General features: G+C 36.8%; 1 protein-coding gene across 4 annotated transcripts in view; it reads left to right on the top strand.

Annotated features, from left to right (window-relative positions):
- Ae2 (anion exchange protein Ae2) overlaps window positions 1–25,351 on the top strand; it is an 834,322-nt gene that overhangs the window by 164,734 nt on the left and 644,237 nt on the right. For 3 of the 4 annotated variants that reach the window (XM_090404845.1, XM_090404844.1, XM_090404846.1), the window contains exons 4-5: window positions 12,207–12,505; window positions 21,340–21,494. In XM_090404845.1, coding sequence (XP_090260971.1) covers window positions 12,207–12,505; window positions 21,340–21,494 — 454 coding nt within the window. Of the gene's footprint in view, window positions 1–12,206; window positions 12,506–21,339; window positions 21,495–25,351 lie in introns of those variants that run through there. The other variant, XM_090404848.1, reaches the window with a different exon arrangement.

The raw sequence follows: 25,351 nt of genomic DNA, 5'->3' as shown, positions 1-25,351 counted from the left end.
AACACATAATGAAGATTGCAACATGGAATGTGAGAAGCATTGCACACAAAGAAGAAGAACTTGATAACCAACTAAACCAAGCTAACATAAAGATATGTATAGTAACAGAAACAAAGAAAAAACAAAAAGGTACAAAAGAAACAAACAACTATATACAAATCTACAGTGGGGTAAAAAAAGAAGAAAGAGCAAAAGTAGGTATAATGATTATGGTATATAAATCCCTAAAGAATAATATTGTATATTACAACTATTTGAATGAAAGACTAATAGAAATTAGACTCGAGACAATAAGAGGCCACATAATAATAATGGGTGCATATGCACCAGAAGAGGGAAAAGAAGAAAACAGTATTATATTTTATAAAGAATTACAGAATGCCATAGATAAAACAAACAAGACTGACTATTTACTGCTAGCAGGAGATTTAAATGCCAGAATAGTAAACAAAAAATACAAAACAAACATAGTAAATTTGGCAAGGATACGTGTAATCAAAATGGTCGCAGATTGCGCGATTTTGTCATTTATAATAATATGAGAATAATGAATTCAATGTTTAAACACAAGGAAATACATAAATATACTTGGTCAGCCAGAGGATACAAATCAGTAATCGACTAAGTTATCACAAATTTTAAATTAGCGGAGTTAATTTTAGACGTAAGAGCATATCGAGGCTTTGAATTAAACTCTGATCATTATATGGTATCAGCAAAAATTCGTTTTAAACCAAAGTGGCTAAAAACACATAGACTTGAAAATTCTAACCAGCCAAGCTACAAAATTTCTTCATTACAGTATCCTCAAGTTAGACTTCTTCTTATTGTGCTATCTTCTATCGAAGGTCAGCGACCATCTTGGCGAACAAACTGCGCTCTTGTGCTAATCTGAGCAGTTGTGTACTGCTCTTTCCTGTCCACGTCTTGATGTTGTCAAACCATGATATTCTTTTTCTTCCTCTAGTTCCTTTGCCACCAATTCTTCCTATCAAAATAGTTTGTAGAAGTTGGTATTTGCTGTTTCTCTTGATGTGGCCAAGATATGATGTTTTTCGTTTCTTGATTATTTGTTCAAGATGTTTAGCTTTGCCAATGGATTTTAAGACATCTTCATTGGTAATTTTTTCTGTCCATGATATCTTTAGCATTCTTCTGTATAGCCACATCTCAAAGGCTTCGATTTTCTTGATGGTTGTCGCCTTCAATGTCCATGTTTCAACTCCATAGAGCAGAATAGACCACACGTAGCATTTCAGCATTCGGCATCTGACTTCCATGTTTAGGTCTTTATTGCAGAATAGTGTTCTCATTTTCATGAAGTACTGCCGTGCAACTTCAATCCTTGTCTTTATATCTATTTCTGGATCCCACCGTTCATTAAGCCAGCAACCAAGATATTTATATCTTGATACTTGATCAATATTTTTCCCATTGAGTGTCAGTTTCATTGATGAGGCTGGATGTTTGCTGATGATCATGTATTTTGTCTTGTTGATGTTTATATTTATTCCCATTCTTTGGCTTTCTATGTATACTCTGTCAATGAGTTTTTGGAGGTCCATAATATTATCTGCAATTAGCATGGTGTCATCTGCATATCGAAGGTTGTTAACAATCTTTCCATTTATTGTGATTCCCTCTGAACATTCTTCCAATGCTTTTTTAAAGATTACCTCTGCATATATGTTGAACAGGAGTGGTGAGAGCACAAATCCTTGTCTCACTCCTCTTTTGATGTTAATATCACTAGTGGTAATGTTGTCTAATTGAAGGGTAGCTGACTGATTCCAATACAGATTTGTTATTAGTCTTATGTCTTGTTCATCTAGCCTTATTTGTTGAAGGACTTCTATTAAGTTAGTGTGTTTGACTTTGTCGAATGCTTTTTCAAAATCTATGAAACACATAAAGACAGATTTCTGTTTTTCTATGCATTTTTGTATCAATATTTGGGTACAGAAAAGGGCCTCTCTAGTACCAAAACCATTCCGAAAGCCCAATTGTGTTTCACTTAGAGTTTCTTCACTTTTTCTATAAATACGATTCTGAATTACTTTCAAAAATATTTTTAATGTTTGGCTCATTAGACTAATAAGTCGGAAGTCACCACAAGTTAGACTACAATATCAAAAATGCACAAACTTAAAAACAGAAACCACACATGAATCAAGTGACATAGAAGATGAATGGGAAAATTTGAAACAAATTCTCACAAAAGCAGCAACAGAAACCTTAGGAATAAAGCACAAATGGATTAGAAAAAGAGGACTACGAGACTGGAACAAAGAAATAGAAAATATAATAAAAACCAAAAAAGACGGTTACCAGAAATGGCTAAATTCCAAAACAATAGAAGCAAAAATAGAGTATAAAAGAAATAGTGCAATTGCAAAACGAGAAGTAAGAAAAAAACATAGAGAAAGATGGAACAATTTCATAACAGAACTAGAAAAGGATTTATTTAAGCCACAACCCAAAACCTATAAAGGAATAAAATACATGAATAAAGAAATAAAAGAAAAGATAAAAATACAAACAATAGATTTAGAAAGGGTGACCTATTTCCAAAATCTCTGGACAGATGAGAACAATGAAATAAAATTTTATAAGACAAAGAATGACCTAATAGAAAATATCACAATGTTAGAACTAAAAAAATATAATAAAGAAGATGAAAAATAGGAAAACACCAAGAGAAGACAATATAAATATAGAACTATACAAAAATGCAGGTGAAGAATTTAATGAAAGACTTCTGAAATTTTTTAATATCGTTTGGATGTCTTGAAAAACCCCTAACTCTTGGAAAAAAGCACTGGTTATCCCAATCTATAAAAAAAGAAATAAAGACAATTGCAATAATTTTAGGGGGAATTAGCCTGCTGAATACAGGATATAAAATATATGCAGGAATATTAAAAGAGAAACTAAGCAACATTGTAGAAGACAAATTACTAGAAGAACAAAATGGTTTCCAAAAAGGCCTATCCTGCATAGATCCAATTTTTACTTTAAAATTATTAATAGAAAAGAGAAGAGAATTTAAAAAAAAAACACGTGGCCTTTATTGATTTTGAAAAAGCCTTTGACAAAATTAGTAGACAAAAATTGTTTAAAATATTAACCGATTTAAACATACCAAACCAACTTTTACAATCTATCCAAGAAATATATACAGGAAATAAAATAGCAGTTAAATTAGAACACATCTCAGAATGGAAAGATATATCAAGAGGAGTACGACAAGGATGTACCCTCTCACCTCTGCTTTTCAATATATATATAAATGAAATATTAACAATCTGGAAACGCATAACCCATTTGGTATACAAATCCTGCAAATGAAGATAGATACATTACTATTTGCAGATGATCAAATAGTATTAGCTACATCAGAAGATGACTTACAAAGATCATTAAATGATATCTCAAAGCAATATAATATGACAATATCTAAAGAAAAAAATAATAATGGCATTCAAAGGAGAAAACCCAATAAGAAGTAAAATAGTGATAGATAATAAAATACTAGAACAAGTAAACACTTTCAGATACTTGGGATGTGATCTATCATACGAAGAAGAAAAAGACATAGACACTAAAATATCAAACTTTGTCAAAGTAAATGGCATAATAAATAATATATTTAAGCCATCCCTAGTACAAAAACACACCAGAATCAGATTATATAATGTCTTGTCAAAACCAACTCTACTATACGGAAGCAAAACATGGACCATGAAAAGGAAAGATGAAAAATGAATTCAAAGAGCAGAAATGAAGTTCCTCAGAAAAACAGCTGGATATACCAAGTGGAACCACAAAACAAATGAAGAAATCTTACAATCCCTGAAAATAAAACCAATTAATTACTACATAAGACAGTATAAACAAAAATGGCTAGAACATTTAAATCGAATGGACAACAGCAGACTACCAAAAATATTATACAGATACAAAATAAGTGGAAAAAGAAGAATTGGAAGACCAAGAAAGAGATGGTATGAGACCGGAACAGGCCACTTGGCCTAAATTCCATGTTAGGAAGAAGAAGAAGAAGAGAAGAATTTTTAAAAAAAATAACAATTCTGTTTATTGTTGGGTATCCTCTCATATCTGTTTCTTCCTCTATGCATGATATATTTCCTTCAATTCATCAGTTAACTTCTTTTTGGATCTCCCTGTGTCTTATATAAATCTCAGCTGAATCTTTTCTGTCTCTCTCTATTTTTGCTGTGTTCATCAAAATTTCACCATTTTCATCTTTAATGATGCTTCCCTTAAGTTCCACTTCTTGTTGATGTTTTTGATCATCTTATATACTTTGCTTGTTCTGTGTTCACCTTAGCATTTATTGATATCCCCATTTTGATTTGTCTCTTCTAACCACCACCTTCACTTCATTGCATTTTTCTCTATAATGTTCTTCACTTTCCGCACATTTCCATTTCTCTCTCCTAATCTTAATGCTGTTTTTTCTTGAATTATCTTTGATGCCCTTGTGAGATCCCCTTCTATATTCCACTGCTCTCTTGGTTGTAGACACCACTTTGTTGTTTCAATCATCCAGTTCCTTTTCCATAATAGATTTCGGTTCTTTCTTGAGCACTTTGGCATACACTTTCCCAGTGATTTCCTCGCTCAGTGTTGTCATATCTCTCTGACTCTGAAACTTTGCCTTCTCTTGTCACTTGAGTTTCACCTTGATATTGGCAATCACTAAGCTATGATTTGATTCCATGTCTGCACCTCATATTTTTTGCTGCTGCTGAAATGATGTAGCCCATTTCTTTGTTATGAATATCATAACAAACATGTTCTTCCATAATGTAACTGCCATGTCCACTTCATGCTGTCTTTTTGCTGGAATTTTGTGTTACAAATTACCATGCCATATTTCAAGACAAATTCAAGCATTCTTTCTCCTCTTTCATTGCTTTTTCCATATCCATATTTGCCTGCCATTCTTTCCCATCCTTCATTATCTTTTCTAATCTTCTCATTTCATTCACTTCCAATGATTAGTATATACCTTTCATTTTTCAAGATTATTTCTAAGTTGTTATAGAATAACTATTTCTTCTTCGGTACTTTCTGAAGTGGGCGAATAGACATGAACCACTGTAATGTTCAATGGTCTTGCTGCAAATAAGATTATTTCTAAGTTGTTATAGAATAACCATTTCTTCTTCGGTACTTTCTGAAGTGGGCGAATAGACATGAACCACTGTAATGTTCAATGGTCTTGCTGCAAATCTTGTCATTATTATTCTTTCATTTACTGATTTATATCCTAATAATGCTTCTTGGAAGTGCAGGAGAGCAGAAGTTGCGTTCAACAGCTTTAACAAGTGACCAGAAGGAACAGCTTCCATTTGGACAGGAGGCAAGTTTTCTGCTAGTGGCCTTCATGAAATCAGATTTGGATATACTGATGACTGATTTGCATATGTTGCATGCTTTGTATTGCCAGATCATGAAGCTGGAGTTCTTGATGTGAGCCAAATGCGGTAAGCTGAATTTTTTTCACTGACTGCTTGGACACATTTTCGGTTGAACCAGGGCTTGCATGGTGGATGTGGATTATGGGTTGAATGGGGAATGAAGGCCTTCATACTAGTTAGAATAATTTTTGTGACTTGTTCACAACAGGTACTGGGATCGTGTGAGTGGAAGCAATAGTCAGACAAGGAAAAGTGTAGAAATTCCAGAAGTCATCCAAATAGACTCCTTTCTAGTGCTAGAGGATGTGAAGTCAAGAGTGATTGGAGGAGGGTTCTCTATGAGAGAGGAGACTTGTAAGAGATTGTGGTCTGAGTTGCCAAGAGGAGAGGTAACGTCTGTGATGTTTCTTGAAGGAGAATTGGTCAAAAAGATCCACAGTATTTGGAGAGTGAGGAGGATTATCAGGGATTTTGAGTGGGTTGATGCACATTGTGTTAGATCATTGCTTACAGCAAACTCTTCTGCTTCTCGTCCTGCTTGATCGATGGTGTTGGAGCAGGGGAGTCATTGAAATTGTGTATGTTGAGGTCACCGAGAAGATGACCTCACTATTTGGATAGCTGGGTTGCAGTTCGTCAAGTTTTGTGGAAAGGAATGTGAAGAGATCCGTGTGCTTATTAGTTTGTGGAGACTGGTAAAGGGATCGAATAAAGACTACTAAATGGGGCAAGAAAATCCTTAACTAGAGGAGGTCAAAAGCATGGGATTCTAAATTAGCCATTCTCTGACAGGCCGTGACAGATTTCTCAAATGCACAGGTGCCACCACCCTTTTGGTGAAAAGATTTGTGAAGCGTTTAGTTTGAGCACTGGAGGTGGACAGTAGTAGATGTAGCTGGTATCTAAGTTTCTGTCAGAAATAAGATGACTAGTTTTGGAAGACTGCAAGTGATGGTGGGCATCATTTATGTTTGTGTTAATGCGACGGATGTTAGTAAAGTGGATGTAAAAGTGAGTTTTTAGTGAAGACATTCTGCTATGGTTAGTATGTTGTGGCTGGAAATTCACTTTTATCTAAGCATTACTGTTATTGTTTGTGAGAGGCTTCATAACTATGAATAGGTGGAATAATATAATGGAGACATACAGTGAGAGAAGATACTCTTAAACATGACATCCACATAGAGAAATTAGTCTCTGTGCCATTACATGGTCTTGACATTGCCTCCCATATACCACTGCTCAAACTTCCTCCAGGCACAACCTGGCAGAGTAAGTGATGACAGCAGGATTATGCCTCAGTTGATCAGGAAGCCACCTGACTCATTACTGACAGATTCAAGTCTGTGCACTAATTGCCAGCCATCCTGATGTACCCTTGAAATGCAGGAGTTTAGGGCTTTAAGTATGTTTGTTATGGCCTTGAGGATATCACTGACACTGCATAGAGAAGAGAAGGGGAAAAACAGAAACTGGAATTATTATTATTACCCCAAGACCTCATGGAGTCAAAGACTCATCTGGGAGGTCCTTTTGTCATACATACAGCTCATCATACCGTGCCTTGAACACATTCAAACTCCTTGCAGACACCACACTCTCAGGCAAGGCATTCCACTCATTCACAACTCTCCTCTCACTCCCCTACTCACACTCTCTTTATACAGTTTCCAGGGATGACCTCTGGTTCTCCCCACTATTTTCGGTAGAACCTCTCCAGCATTGATTTTTTAACAACCCCTTAAATAACTTGTAGGTCTCTATCATATCTCCCCTCTTCCTCCTGTCCACCAGACTCTGCAAGTTGCATCTTCTCAATCTTTCCTCATACTTGAACATTCCAGAGGTCAGAAACTACCTTAGTCAATCGCCTTTGGACCCTTTCCAACATCTCTTCATCCTTCCGAAAACCAGGTGACCAAATCTGGGTACGGACATGGAGATGTGAGTTCAATGTTGCAAAATGTAAGGTTTTAAAATTTGGAAAACAAAGATGAGATGCAGAATTTATGTTTGGTGAGGATATATTGTTGGAGGTGGAAGCAATAAGAGATCATAGTGGATAAGGATCTGAAATTTAGGGGACATATAGCCAAAATTGTGAAGACAACACAACTGCTTCTGGGAATGATGCGGAGGACATTGACGTGTAGAAGTAGGGAGATTCTTTCTCCGTTGTATAAGGCTTTGATTAGGCCACACATGGACTATTGTGTCTTGACTATTGGTACTTGACCGAGTGCAAGACTCGTATTAAAAAAAAAAAAATGTCAAGACAGGTGTCAACTCCCTGGCACATTCCTTCAGAATACGTGGCAATATATTATCAAGTCCCACTGTCTTAACATCTAGTTTACTCAACTCTCCATACACCTCGTGCTCACTTACAGTCAGTCTCTCCTCCCCATCATCTACTGCTCTCAATCTCTCCATGAAGTCACATTCACAAGATTGAAAGACCTTTATGAATTGCTCATTAAGTATCTCCACCACACATTCTGCAACAGCTGTCTTTATACTATTTTCTCCTATCAGTGTCATCCTTCCATAATCATTCTTTCTTTTGCTGGCTACATATTGAAAGAACTCCTTAGGATTATTTTTGGCTTTATTAGCTAACTGCTGTTCATACCTCTCTCAAGGAGGATGGAATAACCTATTCCATGAGGTCTACAAAGACCTCATGGAATAGGTTATTTCCACTTCTCTTATGCTTCCTCCACAATTCCCTTTTTCTCTGTATCACATGCTTAATCTCTTTATTCATCCATCTCACACCTACCTTATTTAACCTTCTCAACCCTTGGAATACACTTAGACATTGCATCTACTAGATAGTTTTTGAAAATCCCCCAAGCTGCATTGATCTCTTTTCCAGCTGACTCCTCATTCCACGCTACACCAGCAAGCTGTCTCCTGAGCTCTTCATAATCCCCCCCCCACACACACACTTGTAGTTCCACATATACCGAGGTCCTCACGCTGTTGACAACCACCCAGGTAATCACCTCATGGTCGCTCTCACCAATTGGTGGATGATTTGACACCTCATTTATAATTACATCCTCTGATGAGATGACCCAATCCAAGACCCTCAATTCTCGCGTGCCCTCTGTTATATACTGTCTGAGGTAGTTATCCCTCAAAAACTCAAAAAACTAATTTTCTTTACTTCTAGTTGCTATCTCATTATTCCAGTCTATATTTCCTTAATTAAAATTGCCCATTATGATCACCCTTTTCTTACTTGTATTTTAGAGCTTCTTGGAAAAACGAAAACCCAAAAACGAAACACCTAGGTTTTCGAGATATATATTTTATTTTAGTCCATCATGGCGAGATATGAAGGGAAACCTGAGCAATCCCTCCTCTGGAGACCAAACATGCCATTTGCAGCTTCAGACCTCCAATAAGCCAGGAAGAAGTTGAAAGTTTATTTTTCACTTGGTTAGACTATAATAAATTTAGTTTAATCTTTTATCCAAGTGAGAGCCTGGGTAAGTAGTTGTACTACTTACCCAGGTAAGATAGCACAACACCATATTCAGTCCTGAAGATATTTTCAGGCGAACTTTGTTTGCTCTCACTTGGATAAAGGATTAAACTAAATTTATTATTGTCTAACCAAGTGAAAAATAAACTTTCAACATCTTTCTCTAAATCCAGAGTAATTTAATAACAAAAAAAGGTGGCAAACCTTTTGGCAACTCCTATAGATAAAGATGACCTTGCTATTGCTTCTGCCTGGTATCTCCAACTCTGGGCCTGGCTCCCACTGAAGAGACCTCAATAAAGGTCGAAACTAGTCTGGGTAGTGGCCAATCCCTTAATGCATAACATTATGCATATCCGCAAGGAGATGTGTTTTGCATTATGGGAGATACTGGAATAGGAGTTTTGGTAGCTTGTTCCACCTTTGCTACGAGTTGCCTGGTGTTGTACTACTTACCCAGGTAAGATAGCACAACACCATATTCAGTCCTGAAGATATTTTCAGGTGCAAACTTTGTTTGCTCTCACCTGGATAAAGGATTAAACTAAATTTATTAAAGCCAGGAAGAAGTCCAGTGAAATACTGGACTTTGAAAAAGTCCAGTATTTCACTGAACTTTGAAGAACATCTTCCACCTAGTGTTTAGTTGGCATGTCCTCATACTAGAAAGGTATCCCTTTGTAGCAGAAATACTCACAGATTTTACCATAGTCCCTTTTGTGAAAACAGGCCAAACTGTGGCAAGGTGGTGGTTGACTTGACAGGGAGAAGCTGTATACTGCACATTCCTACCCATTAGTGTCTCCCATTTGAAGGGAATGAAATAACCTTGGAGAAGGGTGCAGAGACAGTTAGCAAAAATGATATCAGAACTGTGAATGTCGATTATAAAGATAGACTGAAGGCATGCAGACTGCATGGTTTGGTGAATAGAAGAAAAGATAGGATATGAATGAGACATTTAAACTGTTTTTAATTGTATTAACTCTTAGATTTTTCATGTAGAATGAGAGAAAACAATAAAGACAAGGTCTATCCATTGAAGTAACAAAAGGAAGTAGCGAGTAAAGGGGTAAGAATAAGTTTTTTGCATGAAGAGGGATAGGAGCATGGGATGCATTGTCTGAGAGGGTGGTGAAAGTGCAAATGGTGGATGAATTTAAGGAATGGTATGATGGACTTTGTAGTGACTAGTGTTGACCTCCCATGATGAGTCTTGTGACTTCTTAGAGGTTAAGAAGATAATAATAATAAAATCCTACAATAATAAAAAAAATTATAAAGGTATTGTAAAATATTTTATTTCCTTCTCTCCAACATTTGAGACTAATAGAAAACATTTATATCCAGAATAGTTGCATTCTTTTATATTCATAGAACCTCAAAATTCAAGTTAAACTTATCTAATTACCTCCAGAAGGTGATATATGCATTCATTATCAGTACTAGTAATATACACTATCCACTGCTAAAGTAAACTTGCCTATAATGGAGAAGATTGCATTGACAAGGGGGAAAAACTTAAACGATTATGAACTAGTATGGAAAAATGAGTTAGCAGATTACTTACTTGGTAGTATTTAGTTCTCTTCCCTCTCCTTCCCAACAACACTCAAATTAAGCCAGTGCAGAACTAAAACGTTTTTTTTGTGAATTAGTGTATGTATTGTAGAATACCTCAATCTTGAATAAATTTTGCTGCAAAAAAAGTACCAAAGATCAGTGGGAGTTATCCTCTTTAAATTTAACTAAAGTTAGCTGATCTGGATCTCCTACTGTACAGCCAAACTGGGTACACTTCAAGCCACTTCACACATTTAGTAAATATGGTCCTACACCAGATTCACTTGGTAATGATGATGTAAAGATCTGGATGCAAATCTTGCATTGAGCACTATAACCTTTACAAGCACTTTTCAACTCGAAGTGAGTTAGTGAAGAGGTGCCTGGAGTTTTCTCCCAGAAACTCATTATTTAATATTTTTCATCCTGTATACTAGTCAGAAAAGCACACACACCTTTAACAAACATAATTACTGGCCTCATAATCCTACTAGCTACAACTGTAATTCCAAACATCCCAATCCATAACTTACTCCACATGATGAAAATTATTCATTTTTTTAAAAAAATTGCACAACCATCCATGCCGCAGATGGATTTAAAGTCTTCTGGTTAGAGCAACATTTATTATTGTTATTTATTTTTTATGTGAATGCTGACTATCTGTTCACGAGCATGATTGGCCATTGGATACTTTTTCTACTCTGTAGTTGCCATCAGGCTGTGAGTTAAAATTCCACTGTAGTTAGTTCATTTGTGAATTTCACTCAAAAGTTAGATGATTTTCATGGTTTGGAGTGCCACCACCACCACCACCACTCAGTGCAAAGTGACTTGAGTGTTTAATTCTTTAGTCCTCACATAGCACTAATTTATGGTAAGGTTAACCTTTCATTATCTGAATTCTCATAAAATGCCATTAGCCTCCTGAGATGTGAGAGATCCTCATTGTATAAAGAAGCTTACAATGACTAAGATATCTTGTAATGTGCTCAAAGTGTACATTGGAATTTTAGGCCCCTTGGTTTGAATTTTCTCACTGACACAGTTTCCTTGTACATTAACTTATGCTGTAGGTTGAAAAACCTACAGCACTGTAGGTTTGACTCGTGGATCTGATTCTCACTTAAACTTATAATTAGGGGAATGTGCTTAAAGATTGTTTGAATAAGTAATTTTCATATGTATTGCACAGAAAAACTATTTTTCTTAAGGAAATAATCCATTGTCACATACATCTGAAACCACTTATAAGCAATAACATAAATACAAGAGTCCTCCCCAAAGCATAACATCTGGACTATTGAGAGGCTTTGTTTTCTTTTTGCAGAATGTTAAAACAAGCACTTCCTAATGTGAATAAGGAAGTGCAACTGCATAGAACAGTTGCAATTATTTTTTATTTTTTATTTATTATTGTTATTTATTTTTTATGTGAATGCCACTCTTGAATGACTGTAAACCTGTTGCACATATAACTAGCACTTAGGATTCAAGTCTTCTTCAATCATCTCTCACTTAAAGATCCATACCAGAGTGAATTTTGAACACACATCCTGTAAAATGGATAGAAGAAATGCTTTCCACAGTTATCTAAGCTAGCCTGTGGAGAGTGTATTTAAAAATTGTCTTAACTTATAAAATGTCCTTATATAGCTAAGAATTTCCAAGATGGAAATGCATAATTTTTTAACTTTCATTAGTGCACAGAGTCACCAGTCTGCATCATCACCAGCCACTACATCGATTACATCATCGTCATAAGCATATTTCTCATAAGGACTTTGAACGACCAGTTGAGACTGGATTTCATGCAGAGGTTACCCATGAAGCAAAAGAGACAGATGAAGAGGAAGTTGAAGCACATGAACAGGAAGAACTTATTTCTGAACAGCCATTATTAACCTCTTCCCAACAAGATCTGAATGATGTAGAGTTTTCTTCATCTTCATCACAGCCACTTATTGAACTCAGCAGTAATATCACAAGCCAAGCTAACAAGGTACTTATGCATCCCTTTACATCAAGAGCAATTCTTTATTTTTTTCATTTAATTTTCATATTTATAATTAATCATTTATTTTGAAGAAAGCATTTAACTTGCATTTTTTTTATATTTAAAACTTCACTGTTTATGTGTATAATATCACAGCGTACTTAACAGTAACATTTTTAAGCAGCACTGTGATTATGTGACTGGCTTAAAATATCAAACACTCATTGTTCTGGTGTAGTATTACAGATTACGTGAATTCACTCATAATTAGCATTGAAAGAGTCCAAAATCAATCATTCTTATGTCTGTTATTTCCAGTGTTATCAAATTATCCATATATCAATTGGATAATTGAAACGTAATTGGAAAAGTCAGAAATCGATTGCTTCAATTTCATTTGTTTTGAAATTTTACTGATCACACCTCCTCCTGTCTTAACATATGAATTTTGCAAACTGATTCCCATCAGAACCAAGAGAGTCATATGTTATTAACACTTATGAGGGTTGCTTGAAAAGTTTAGTAAATTTCCATTAGATGGCAACAGAATTTGTTCATTCATACCATTGTCAGCACTTATCATCTTTTTCATGACCCTTGGTAATATTTTAGTTCTCGTTTGGCAAACATTTAAAATGACCATGTTTGCATTTTTCATAAAAATGGAGAAAAACAAGTTTCATGCAGTGATAAAAGACTTTTATTTGAAGAAGTGGACGGCCACACAGATCAAAGCTGAGTTAGGTGCAATTCATGGGGACTCTGTATCAGCATTAAAGAGTGTTTGTTTTTGGAGAAATGAGTTTAAATGTGGTTGCAGTCCATCGAAGATGAAGCACACTCCGGACACCAGACTGAGGTCATTACGAAGGAAATGATTGACAAAATCCATGGTATCATTATGGAAGACCACCAAGTGAGATTGCTGAGATTGTAGGCATCTCAACTGAATGGGTGTATAATATCCTGCACAAAAAATTGCACATGAAAAAGCTGCGTGCGCGATGGGTGCTGCAGTTGTTGATTGTCAATCAAAAAACGCATGACAAAAACATTGCATTGAAAAGACATTTCAATGCAGTGTTTGGCAATGTTTAATTGCAATTCGCAGGATTTTTTCTATCGATTCGTGACTGTAGATGAAACTTGGATCCACCACCACCACCACACACACCTGAGTCCAAGTAGCAGTCAAAACAGTGGACAATACCCTAGTGAAAGAGCACCGAAAAAAGCGAAGACAGTTTTGTCAGCTGGGAAGGTTATTTCCACTTTTTTTTGGGATTTCCAAGGAATTATTATGATAGACTATTTGGAAAAGGGTAAGACAATAACATGAGTCTATTATGCGTCATTGTTGGACCGTTTAAAATAAGAACTGAAGAAAAAACTGCCAAGATTGGCACAACAAAAAAGTGCACTTTCATCAAGAACTTTCATCAATTTCATCTTGAAGAAAGTGCAATGGCAAAATTGCACTTTCAAAATGCCAACTGTTGCAATGCCAAAATTGCACGAATTTGTTTGAATTTGTTCCACATCCACTGTATTTTCTGCACTTGGCCCCATGTGACTTCTTGTTCCCAAACTTAAAAATTTGGCTGGGTGTAAAAAAATTTTCTTCGAACAAGGATGACATCAAGGCTGTCAGTGACTATTTTGCACGATTTGACAAATCCTACTTTTTACATGGGATGAAAAAATTGGAAACTCGCTGGACCAAATGTGTAGACCTCGATGGAGACTATGTTGAGAAATAAAGGTGATTTTTTCCAAAAAAGTGTGTTTAACTTATTTTTTTTTTTTACCAAACTTTTCAAACAACCCTTGTATTCATTTTGTAGCCATTTTTGAATAGTGAAAAGTATATCAGACTGCTGTCGCTCTTAAATGCAGAAACTTTGAAATGTTACAGTATTTCTGCATGTTGGACTAGCATCTACCATTTCTTTCAGCCTGTAAAAATACAACTGGGAATGGGTGCACACCAACACAAAGTCTAGCTATAAATCTTTATAGCTATATCTAACCTTTATTCCATATACATGTATCTTCTTATTTTCACGTAGGACTAAACTGCTAGAAGTTTCAAAAAGAATATCAATTGATTCCTTCTACATCAAGTATCTCATTACTTGCCATTATTTTTACTAGGCTTTTTTTTTTCTTTTTTTTTCCTTGAACTTAAACAAAATGCAGGTTGAGCACTTATTACAAGGATACTTCATCTATGGCGGGGGGGGGGGGGGAATCCTAGGGAAATTTTTTAGCTGTGTGGCCAGTAGGAGGAGAAATGACTGTGGAAGAATGATATTGTGGGATAAAATGGGAATAGAGTGACTGATGCAGAGGACATAGTGGAATTGTTCAATGAACACTTTATTGGAGTATTTCATCCTAGAGGAGTCAGTTTTAATGTTAGAGGGATAGGACTGGTTCGAGGTTTAGAGGTACAGGAGGAGAGTGTGTTTCAGATACTGAGTACTCTGGATGTCAGTAAAGCTTTGGGACTGGATGGTATTTCACCACGAGTTTTGAGAGAATGTGCCAGGGAACTGACAGTGCCTTTAACCTGGCTTTTCAATGAAAGTCTGGCTTCGGCATAGGTGCCCAGGGAATGGAAGGAAGGTAAGATAGTACCATTGCATAAGGGTGGTAACAGACTGGAAGTGTCTAATTATAGGCCAGTCTGTGTGTCATCAGTAGTTGTTAAGATCTTGGAGAAAGTAGTGAGGGACCATATACAACATTGGGCAGATGAAGGTAATGTTATCTGTGAGAGACAACATGGATTTGTGAAGGGGCGCTCTTGTTTTAGCAATATGCTAGCCTTTTATAATAAAGTTACAAGAACATTAGATGAGGGAAAGGCATATACTACAATTTTCTTAGACTTAGCAAAGGCATTTGACAGGGTGCCACATGATAAGCTGATATTTAAGTTGCAGCACATGGGTCTGGATGTCAGATTGGTCAACTGGATTCAGGATTGGCTGTCTGATAGGTATCAGAGAGTTGTGTATGGTGGAGCAGTTTCAAGGAGGCAGAGGGTTACAAGTGGGGTCCCACAGGACTCAGTACTAGGACCTATATTGTTTAACCTTTATATCAATGACATTGCCAGTGGATTGCAAGGGGATATTCAGTTGTTTGCGGATGATGCGAAGCTGGGAAGGATTATTAGTAATAGTGCTGATGTGGTAGCCCTGCAAGAGGATTTAAATAAGCTAGATAGATGGGCAAACGAATGGGGGGGGGGTGTCAGTTTAATGCAGCAAAATGTAAGGTCTTGAGGTTTGGAAAACATCGATGGGATGCTGCATACTCTATGGGAGGAGTTATACTGGAGGAAGTAGGGGAGACAAGAGATCTGGGGTTGATGATTGATAGAAACCTGAAGTTTAGGGGACATATTGCAAAGGTAGTGAAGGTAACACAGAGGATTGCTGCAATTATGAGAAGGATGCTGACCTGCAGAGATAAGAGGGTTATCATTCCGTTCTATAAGTCTCTGATCAGACCACACTTGGACTATTGTTCTCAGATTTGGTCTCCAGGATTTGAAGGGGATAAATTAACTTTGGAAAGGATACAAAGACAGATGACAAAGATGGTTTCAGGACTGTACAAGGATAGTTACGAGGATCGGCTGAGGGAATGTGGACTGCAGAGTTTGGTGGATAGAAAGAGAGGTGATATGATTGAGACTTTTAAAGTATTGAGAGGTGGTTACAGGGTTGACACTGGGGAGTTCTTTCGCTTGGACAGCGGGAAGGATTGATGACAAGAGGCCATCCCTGGAAGTTACGAAAGGAAACTGTGAGCAAGAGGGTGAGGAGTGCTTTCTTTGCATGGAGGGTGGTTGAACCGTTGAATGAATTGCCTGATGGAGTGGTGAGAGCGAGAACGGTCAATGAGTTTAAGGAGTGGTATGATAGACTTTGTGTTTCTTAGGGGGATCTCCCCTCGATGAGTCTTGACAGACTTTGTTCTTAGGAAGGACCTCCCACGATGAGTCTTTCGAATAATAATAATAATAATGAGCAACAGAAACATGGACATTACAATGTTGGCATACCATTTTTGTTCCATCACTACACAGCTTGTCCAGTTTAATAAATTTGAATTCTTTCTGGAGATCGTCATTAAAACTGCAGTTTTGCCTCTTTGACGTTGCAAGGATAGACTTAAAGCTTTAAAAAATATGAAATTTAAACCACTGGCATTGAATAACAAATCCACTGGTTAACTTACAGGCAAAAAAAACTAATGCTAGAGCAGAACAGATGCCCGTCTGTGATGCACAAGTATTGCCAACGTGTAGTTTTTATTTTCTCTGAATAAATCACTGCAGATGTCAATATTTAGTATCGAACAATGTGACTTCATGGTTATACAAATTACTGGTCCATGATATTGATATACAATTATAGGTTATGAATAATAATTTAGGATTAACCAACATTAAAGTATATTTATAGTTTTTATTAAGAACGGGACAAAATCGACATTTTTATTAAAAATGGGACGGCAGGGAAATATGAAAAAAAAATGGTACTGTCCCGTTCAAAATGGTATGTATGGTCAGCCTAATGTTGGGAGATGCACTGCTGCTCGAAATTCCCATCCAGAAAACAAACAAGGACTTATCTGAAGTAGGGATGGGCCAGTTTGGCTCGAGAACTACTGAATCACTTGGCAATGCTAAGCACGGTATGATGTGAGAGTTTTATTGCAGTATGGGGTGGGCATATTTCATGCTAAAATGTCTTTCTGCCTAGTTTTCTGTAAGCACTGTACATTAAAATTTGTCCTTAGCTTTTGGACACACACACACATACACAGAGAGAGAGACCAAAGATGAACTTGTGAAAATTGGTTCTTTAAGAAGAAGAACATGATTCATTCCTTCCCTTTTATGCCTTGTGTGTCAGATAAAAATTCCATATTTTATAGCCGAACTATTAAGTTCCTTTCTAGATTAGGATAAAAAATATTGATGAAATCCTCCAGTAATTCAAGAGATTTAAATTATGGAGAAAGAATAATATGTGAAGTATTGTCAGGATGTATTTAAATAACAAGAAAGGAAAAACAAGAGATCTTTTCAAAAAGATCAGAGAACTAATAGGGAAGTTTAGTGCCAAGGCGACAGTATTGAAAAGTAAACACAAAGGATATCTTACAGAAGCTGCAGACATCAAAGACAGATGGAAAGAGTATACAGAGTCCCTTACAAAAAGGACTCCAAAATTACTGAGAAATTTGAAGAGCAGGATTATATACAGGAGTCAGTACCACTGGAGAGTGAGGCGGGCACTGCAACAGCTATCCAGTAAGAAAGCACCAGGAGGAGATGGAATACCTATTGAGCTGCTCAAAGCCCTGGGAGAAGAGGCAGTTAAAATTTCAAAAGTTCTATGTCAGCGAATTTGGATCACGACTACATGGCCTAGGGAATGGAAAAAAATCAATTTATATACCTTTATTGAAGAAAGGCGATGCAAGAGAGTGTGAAAATTACAGAACTATAGCACTGATTTCTCATGCAAGTAAAGGTTTACTTTAGATCATTCAGAAAAGATGGAACCATTCATGAAGAGAGAGATGCCAGATGAACAGGCAGGATTTCGAAAAGGCATAGGAACAAGAGATCAAATCACCAATGTGAGATGGATAATAGAAAGAGCACAGGAATATCACAAGAATGTCTACCCTTGTTTCCTTGACTATAGCAAGGCTTTTGACTCTGTAGATCATGTGAAACTGTGGAATGTGTTAAGAACAATGGGAGTCCCAGAGCATTTCATTATCCTTCTGAGGAATCTTTATTATGAACAAGAAGCTATTGTCTGAACAGATCTTGGAGAAACTGAGTATTTCACAATAGGTAGAGGGGTGCGACAAGGATGTATTTTATCTCCGTACCTGTTTAACTTGTACAGTGAATACGTTTTAAGAATGGCAGGGCTGGAGGAGTCTCCAGTTGTAATTAAAATTGGTGGAAAAAATATTAATAATTTGAGGTATGCAGATGATACCACCTTGCTAGCAGAATACAAAGAAGATTTGGAGGAACTTATTATGAAAGTTAAAGAAGAAAGTGCTAATTATGGTCTTAAACTTAACCTCAAAAAGACAAAAGTTTTGGCAACATGTGAACTTAATGATTTTGAAGTAGATGGGGAGAAAATGGAAGCAGTTAACAATTTTATGTTCCTAGGATCCGGAATTGATAAAGATGGTTATTGTACCGAAGAAGTTAGAAGATTATTACTTGGAAAAAAAGCAATGACAAATTTAAGCAAGATCTTTAAAGATATTAGCCTCACAATAAAAATCAGAATCATGAAAGCAATGGTATTCGGTATTCCCTGTGGTGCTGTATGGATGTGAAAGTTGGACCCTGAGAAAGAGTGAAAGAAGGAAGATAGATGCATTTGAATTATGGGTTTGGAGATGCTTACTAAGAATACCATGGACTGCAAAGCAAACCAATAAATCAGTGATAGACAGAATAAAGCCAGATTGCTCCCTTGAAGCTATGATCATCAAGCAAAAATTGTCATACTTCGGACATATTATGCGAGCAAATGACAGTCTGGAGAAGATGATGATACTTGCTAAAGTTGATGGAAGCAGGAGAAGAGGAAGACCAAGAATTAGATGGGTGGATGGAGTTAAAGAAGCAACTGGAGTGTGCTTGGAGGTTCTGAAAGACATGGTCAGGGACAGATCGGAATGGAGAGTGTATGTTTGTGGAGTCGCCAGGAGTCGGAAACGACTTGATGGATCATAACAACAAAAAATTTAAATAGAACACGTATTGTGTGTTTTGAATTTAAACCAAGCTGTGCATTACAGAGATGGGTTTGCAATGGTATCAATTGAGAGTAGTAATCTGATTGATAGTGAACAGAGAATTGATGTTTATTCTCATCATCAAAGTAGGTAAAATAGCACCAAGGATTGTTGGAATTTTGAGAAACAAATAAACAAGATGTTTTCCGGTTTGTATAATACTTACTTTGAGAATAAGTTGAAGGTGTTTGAGTTGTAAAGTTTAGTTGAGAGCAGAAAAGAGGGAAATGATGAAAATATGTTATTAATTTTGTAAGATAAAGAAATTTTTCAGTACATCATAGGAGGGGAGGGAGAGAACAAGGATTAATCCTTGGAAATTGAGAAAGTTGGATGTTAGCAGCAGTGATTTGAGGATCAGATTTTTTGTTTGTAGAGTGAAGTGGAATGGGGGGGGGGGGAGTGCAGTATGCTTTCAGTGGATGGATTTGAGGAGAAATGTAATTGAGTGTGTTGGCATGGATCACTTTACTTTCAAGGACTCTGTGAAGATACTGAATGTAATAATAAAAGCAAAGCTATCAAATTGCATTGCAAATGAGTGATGAATAATTCATTTTTATTTTACCTGTGCTGTGTTTGCTCCATAGTCTTTCAAATATCATTGATCAGTTCAACCAATGGCAAAAGCTGTGCTAACTGGAGATTATCTCTCTCTCTCACACACCGCGCACGCACGCACGCACACACACACACACACACACACACCTAATTCTTTTTACACGATTTTGAAATAACACAGTTTAGAAAACAAAAGCAATTCTATTTTTACACAGTATATTTTGATTTAACATGGTTCAAATGGTGCTTATTTTTAAAATTTCTGTTTGAATTCAGTTCTGTTATAAATGGTATTTCCATTATAATTATCATTTCCTAGAACCCACCCCCTTGATGTTTTAAATATCTGGATTACTCCATGCTGCAGAATGTAGAAAACTGTGGCGACCACAAAAAAAAATCAATTTTTGTAAATATGATTCCACGAAGTTAAGCCGACAGATGATCCATTATATTCACTTGCCATTGGTTCCTAGAAACAGAAGGATGCTATGCTGATTCCTCGAAGTTAAGTTGGTCTGTTACAGGAGGCCTGCCTATATAAAGCTGCTTGGAAGGAGTTAAGCTGTTTGCTAAACAATCATTTCCTGTTTATGATTCGAAATGTTTACGTCTTGTGTGTTTGCATACAACTGAATATTCCAATATCATCAGATTAGCACATGCAGTTGGCAGAGAAGGATTTGATGGTTTTTCTTCTGCAGATATTGAAGAATTGATGGTTTACAAGGTTGACAAGGATCTCATTGATTAATTACAGAGTCTGTGGTTAAAAAAAAAAAAAAAATCAACCTTCAGAATTATTGGAAATTAGTGCTAATTTAGTTCCTTTTACTGAAGAAAACGTTTCACCATTGCAGTATGAACAGGTCGGCCAAAATGTTTCAAGTGATGGAAGTGATTTAATTCCAGTCTCACACAAAAGAATGCAGCTACTGTCAGAAAGTGACAAAATTTAACTAATTACCGTATGCATGGGTGTATTTGGGCCTTTTTGCATTTCTGTTTTATTAATGACACATTGTTTTCTTTAAAAAAGATACATATGTATATACTTTAAAGAATTTAAAATAAAAAAAAAATTCCATTGCAGTTAAATAAGTTTTATTCAGTGATTTTCATGTTTTGTTTGAAAATAACTTGTTGTTCATATCGAGTTTTCACATGTGGAACCATTCTTCTATTTTTTCATATGCACTGTATTCTTTTTTACACTCCTTTCATTTATATGGTTTTTTCTGGAACCAATCTACCATATAAATGGAGAATTGTATGTGTGTGTGTGTGTTACTTTGATGTGTATGTTAAACTGCAAATGTAGATTTAGTACAAACTGAAATTACACAAAATGCCTAGTTTTTAAGTGGGTCAAGTTGTGAAAGTAAAATAATTCTCTTATACATAATGTTTGCTTGCAGGATAAGACTAATTCAGAAAAGGATATACACTTTGTTTTGGGAAGCTGCACATCTCTTACAAGAGATGAGCTTGCACCAAAAACATCCAGTACACCACAGTACAGTCCACTGAAATCTGCTTTAAAAACTGCTAAACAAGCTGCAGCTTCATTGAGGTTGGTTGCCTTTATATTATCAATATATTGTAGATGTTTCTTACTTAACTAGAAGTACTTCAATTCACAATACTTACAGAAATAAAGTCAATAAAATCATAGCTACTAAAAATTAATGAAAAGTAAAGTTTATTGTATTAAAGTTTGAAAGAATAGAATAAAATCAAAGTATTAATACTTGAAACAGTGAATTTGATATAAGTAGGAAATACAAACACCAAGGTAATAAAATAGGTGTAGTGATGAATGAGCATTAAAAAGAAGTTTTTTTAAAGAATGAGAGGAATGAAAGAGAGCACTGGAACCAGGGATAGTGATGTCAGGAAGGCAGGTATGTAGGGGAACACAGAGAGAAAGTGTTAGAGAAGAGAGAGAGTGAGGGATGCATGTGAGCATTCGAGGAACAGGGTGATGAGAGGTGTAATGTATGGAGACTATATGATCCGTGGTGTTCAAGATAGGATGCATGAGGAGTGTTTGCCTGGAGGAACAATAGAAAGTGCGGCTATGGCAATTAAGAGGGGTGAAAAGATGGATGAGATGATTGTGATGGTAGGAACAAATGACTTGATAGGTAATGTAAATTCGTCGAGAGATATGAGATTCTTGCCTGAGGTTGTGCAAAAAAAGACGCAGAGAGGAAAGATAGTGTGTGTTGCCTAGGTATGATAGTGAAGAGCTGAGCAGAAGAGCAGTGTTATTAAATAACATAATAGCTAGAATGTGTCAAAAGAGAGGATTGGAATATGTGGATGTTTGGAGGGTGTTTGAGGACAGAGACGAATTGTATGTGAGAGACCACTTGCATTTGAATGAGGATGGACGTAGGCATCTTGAGAGATTGCTGTTCTGAATGAGTCGGTGTGCCCAGGGTGGATGGTAGCAGGGGTGGCCTCTTGTGGGAATGAGTACTTGGGAGAAGGGGGACTACATCAAGTAATGCTGAGTCCAGTAGAGTCTAGAGGTCTAGAGGGAATAATGCTGGGTATAGAAACAATGGCATTTTTATTCTTTTCACCAATGCCAGGAGTATCCGGAATAAAGGAGAGGAATTGATGGTGCTGATAGCATCAGCCTACCTGGCCAGAGATTATTGGGATCACTGAGACGTGGTTGACAGAAGAGGATATAATAACAGGAATAGAAGTAGCAGGGTACAGCATTTTTCGGCAGGATAGGAAGGGAAAGCATGGTGGTGGAGTACTGCTTATGATAAGTGACGCCTTATGTCCTCTAAGAGTTTAGGCTTTGGAAGGCAGTGACACTAAGGATTTTGAAAGCATATGGTGTGAGGTAGAGGTGGGCAGAACAGAATATTTAATGGGGTGTTGCTACAGACCAAGGAGGACAGAGGGTGGGGACCAGGAGATGTTTAGACAGTTGAGCTTGGCAAGTGCAAGAAGAACGATTGTTATTGGAGATTTTAACTACAACAGTATAAATTGGGGAGAGGAAGATGCATTTAGTAATAAGGGAATGGAATTTCTAGAATTCTTGAGGGACAAATGTCTTAGGCAACATGTAATAGAGAGAACAAGAGGTTCAAAAGTTTTGGATTTGGTCATAGCATCAGAAGAGTTGATAATAACTGAGATGACATCTCTCCCACAACTTGGAGAGAGTGACCATGTAATTTTGATTTGAAAGATGAATAGACATGCAGGAGTATCAAAGAGATGGGAACGTATATGTGGAATTATAAGGCAGGTGACTATAATAGTCTTAGACATCAACTTGGGGAAGTTTCATGGAGGGAGGAATTGGAGAGACGGGATATCATTAGTGTTTGGGAAATTGTGAAGGAATATCTGTTAGCAGCAGTAGTAAGCTGTAGTCCACAAGTGAAGAAGAGGACACAATTTGGAGTAAAGTGGATGGCAAACACTATTAAACAGGAACTGCATGCAAAAAAAAAGAGGCTATGGAAGAGATATAAGGAGACAGTGAAGAGCAGATGCATGAAGAATATAAGACAGGCCAGGAGAGTGACTAGTATGGTAAGGAAAGCGAAACTGGAATATGAGAAGAGATTGGCCCTAAGATCCAAAGAAAATCCTAGGGAATTTTTTAGCTATGTGGCCAGTAAGAGGAGAAATGACTGTGGAAGAATGATATTGTGAGTGGATTGCAGGAGGATATTCAGTTGTTTGGGGATGATGCTGAGCTGGGAAGGGTTATTAGTAATTGTGCAGATGTGGTAGCCCTGCAAGAGGATTTGAATAAGCTAGATAGATGGGCAAATGAATGGGGGTGTTGGTTTAATGCAGCAAAATGTAAAGTCTTGAGGTTTTTGAAACATCGATGGGACACTGCATACTCTGTGGGAGGAGTTATACTGGAGGAAGTAGAGGAGACAAGAGATCTGGGGTTGGTGATTGATAGAAACCTGAAATTTAGTTGACATATTACAAAGGTGATGAAGGTAACAAAGCGGATCGCTGCAATAATGAGAAGGACGCTGACCTGCAGAGATAAGAGTTGTTATTCCATTGTATAAGACTCTGATCAGACCACACTTAGACTATTGTTCACAGATTTGGTCCCCAGGATTTGAAGAGGATGAATTAACTGTGGAAAGGGTACAAAGGCGATAACAAAGATGGTTTCTGGACTGTACAATGTTAATTATGAGGATTGGCTGAGGGAATGTGGACTGCAGAGCTTGGTGGATAGAAGGAGGAGAGATGATATGATTGAGACTTTTAAACTGTTGAGAGGTGGTTACAGGATTGACACTGGGGAGTTTTTTCTCTTGGTTGAACAGCGGGAAGGAATGATGACAAGGGGCCATCCCTGGAAGTTACGAAAGGAAACTGTGAGCAAGAGGGTGAGGAGTGGTTTCTTTGCATGGAGGGTGGTTGAACCATGGAATGCATTGCCTGATATAGTGGTGAGAGCAAGAACAGTCAATGAGTTTAATATATATATTAAACTATGATAGACTGTGTTTCCTAAGAGGGACCTCCCACGATGAGTCTTGATTCACTGTGTTTCCTAGGATGGACCTCCCGCGATAAGGCTTTTGACTCCATGGAGGCCTGAATAATAATAATATCATACACTCAGCTCACAATACCATGCCTTAATAAATTCATATCCTCTACAGTCATCACACTATCAGTCAATGCACTCCAATCATTCACCACTCAAAACAAAAAAGCTGCTTCTTGCTGTTTGCTGACAAGTTCCTTATACAGCTTCCGGGGATGACATCTTATTCTTCCCTCATCTACCACCATTCTTTGACCTGTTCATCATTAACTTGATAAAATCCCTTACCAACCTATGCCTCTATCATATTTCTCCTATCCACTTCTTCTTCTTCTGCAGATTCTCTCACTTAAGTGGGGTCACTGTTGATAATGAGTCTCCTCCACATCCTCCTGTCTTGGGGCTGTCAAGAGGATGTGGATTTCTCCTATCCATTAGACACGGTAAATTGTATTTTCTCAATTTTTCCTCATACTAGAATTGCCTCTGTAATACAATTGGAAGAACTACAGCACAATTCACCTTTCAATTGGAAAAGGCCTAAGTTTGATTCTCTTAGTGATGAGAGGAATCTTTATATTTTTAATTGAAGGTGAGTTAGCCAATATCATATGAAGGTAGAAGGGTTTTTTCTCCTCGAAACTTGGGTTTTTCTTCCTGCATACAGACAAATCATCCTTCAGAACACATGCAATTTACAGACAAAAATACTAGTGGTGTTGCAGATGATGATGGTAGTGACAGAGAGTTGGCCCTTCTGATGAGTCTTTGGACTCCTTGGATTTGTCAAGAAACGATAATAAAAAAAAAAATAACTTAACATTCTTAGAGACCAGAAACTGCCTTAGTCAATCATCTCTGGACTC

The sequence above is a fragment of the Typopeltis vanoorti genome, chromosome 15, assembly GCF_054136105.1.
Source record: "Typopeltis vanoorti isolate ZY-2024b chromosome 15, IOZ_Tvanoo_1.0, whole genome shotgun sequence".
In the NCBI taxonomy this organism is placed as follows: domain Eukaryota; kingdom Metazoa; phylum Arthropoda; class Arachnida; order Uropygi; family Thelyphonidae; genus Typopeltis; species Typopeltis vanoorti.
The sequence above is the reverse complement of the archived record's forward strand: the minus strand, read 5'-3'. Positions and strand labels throughout refer to the sequence as shown.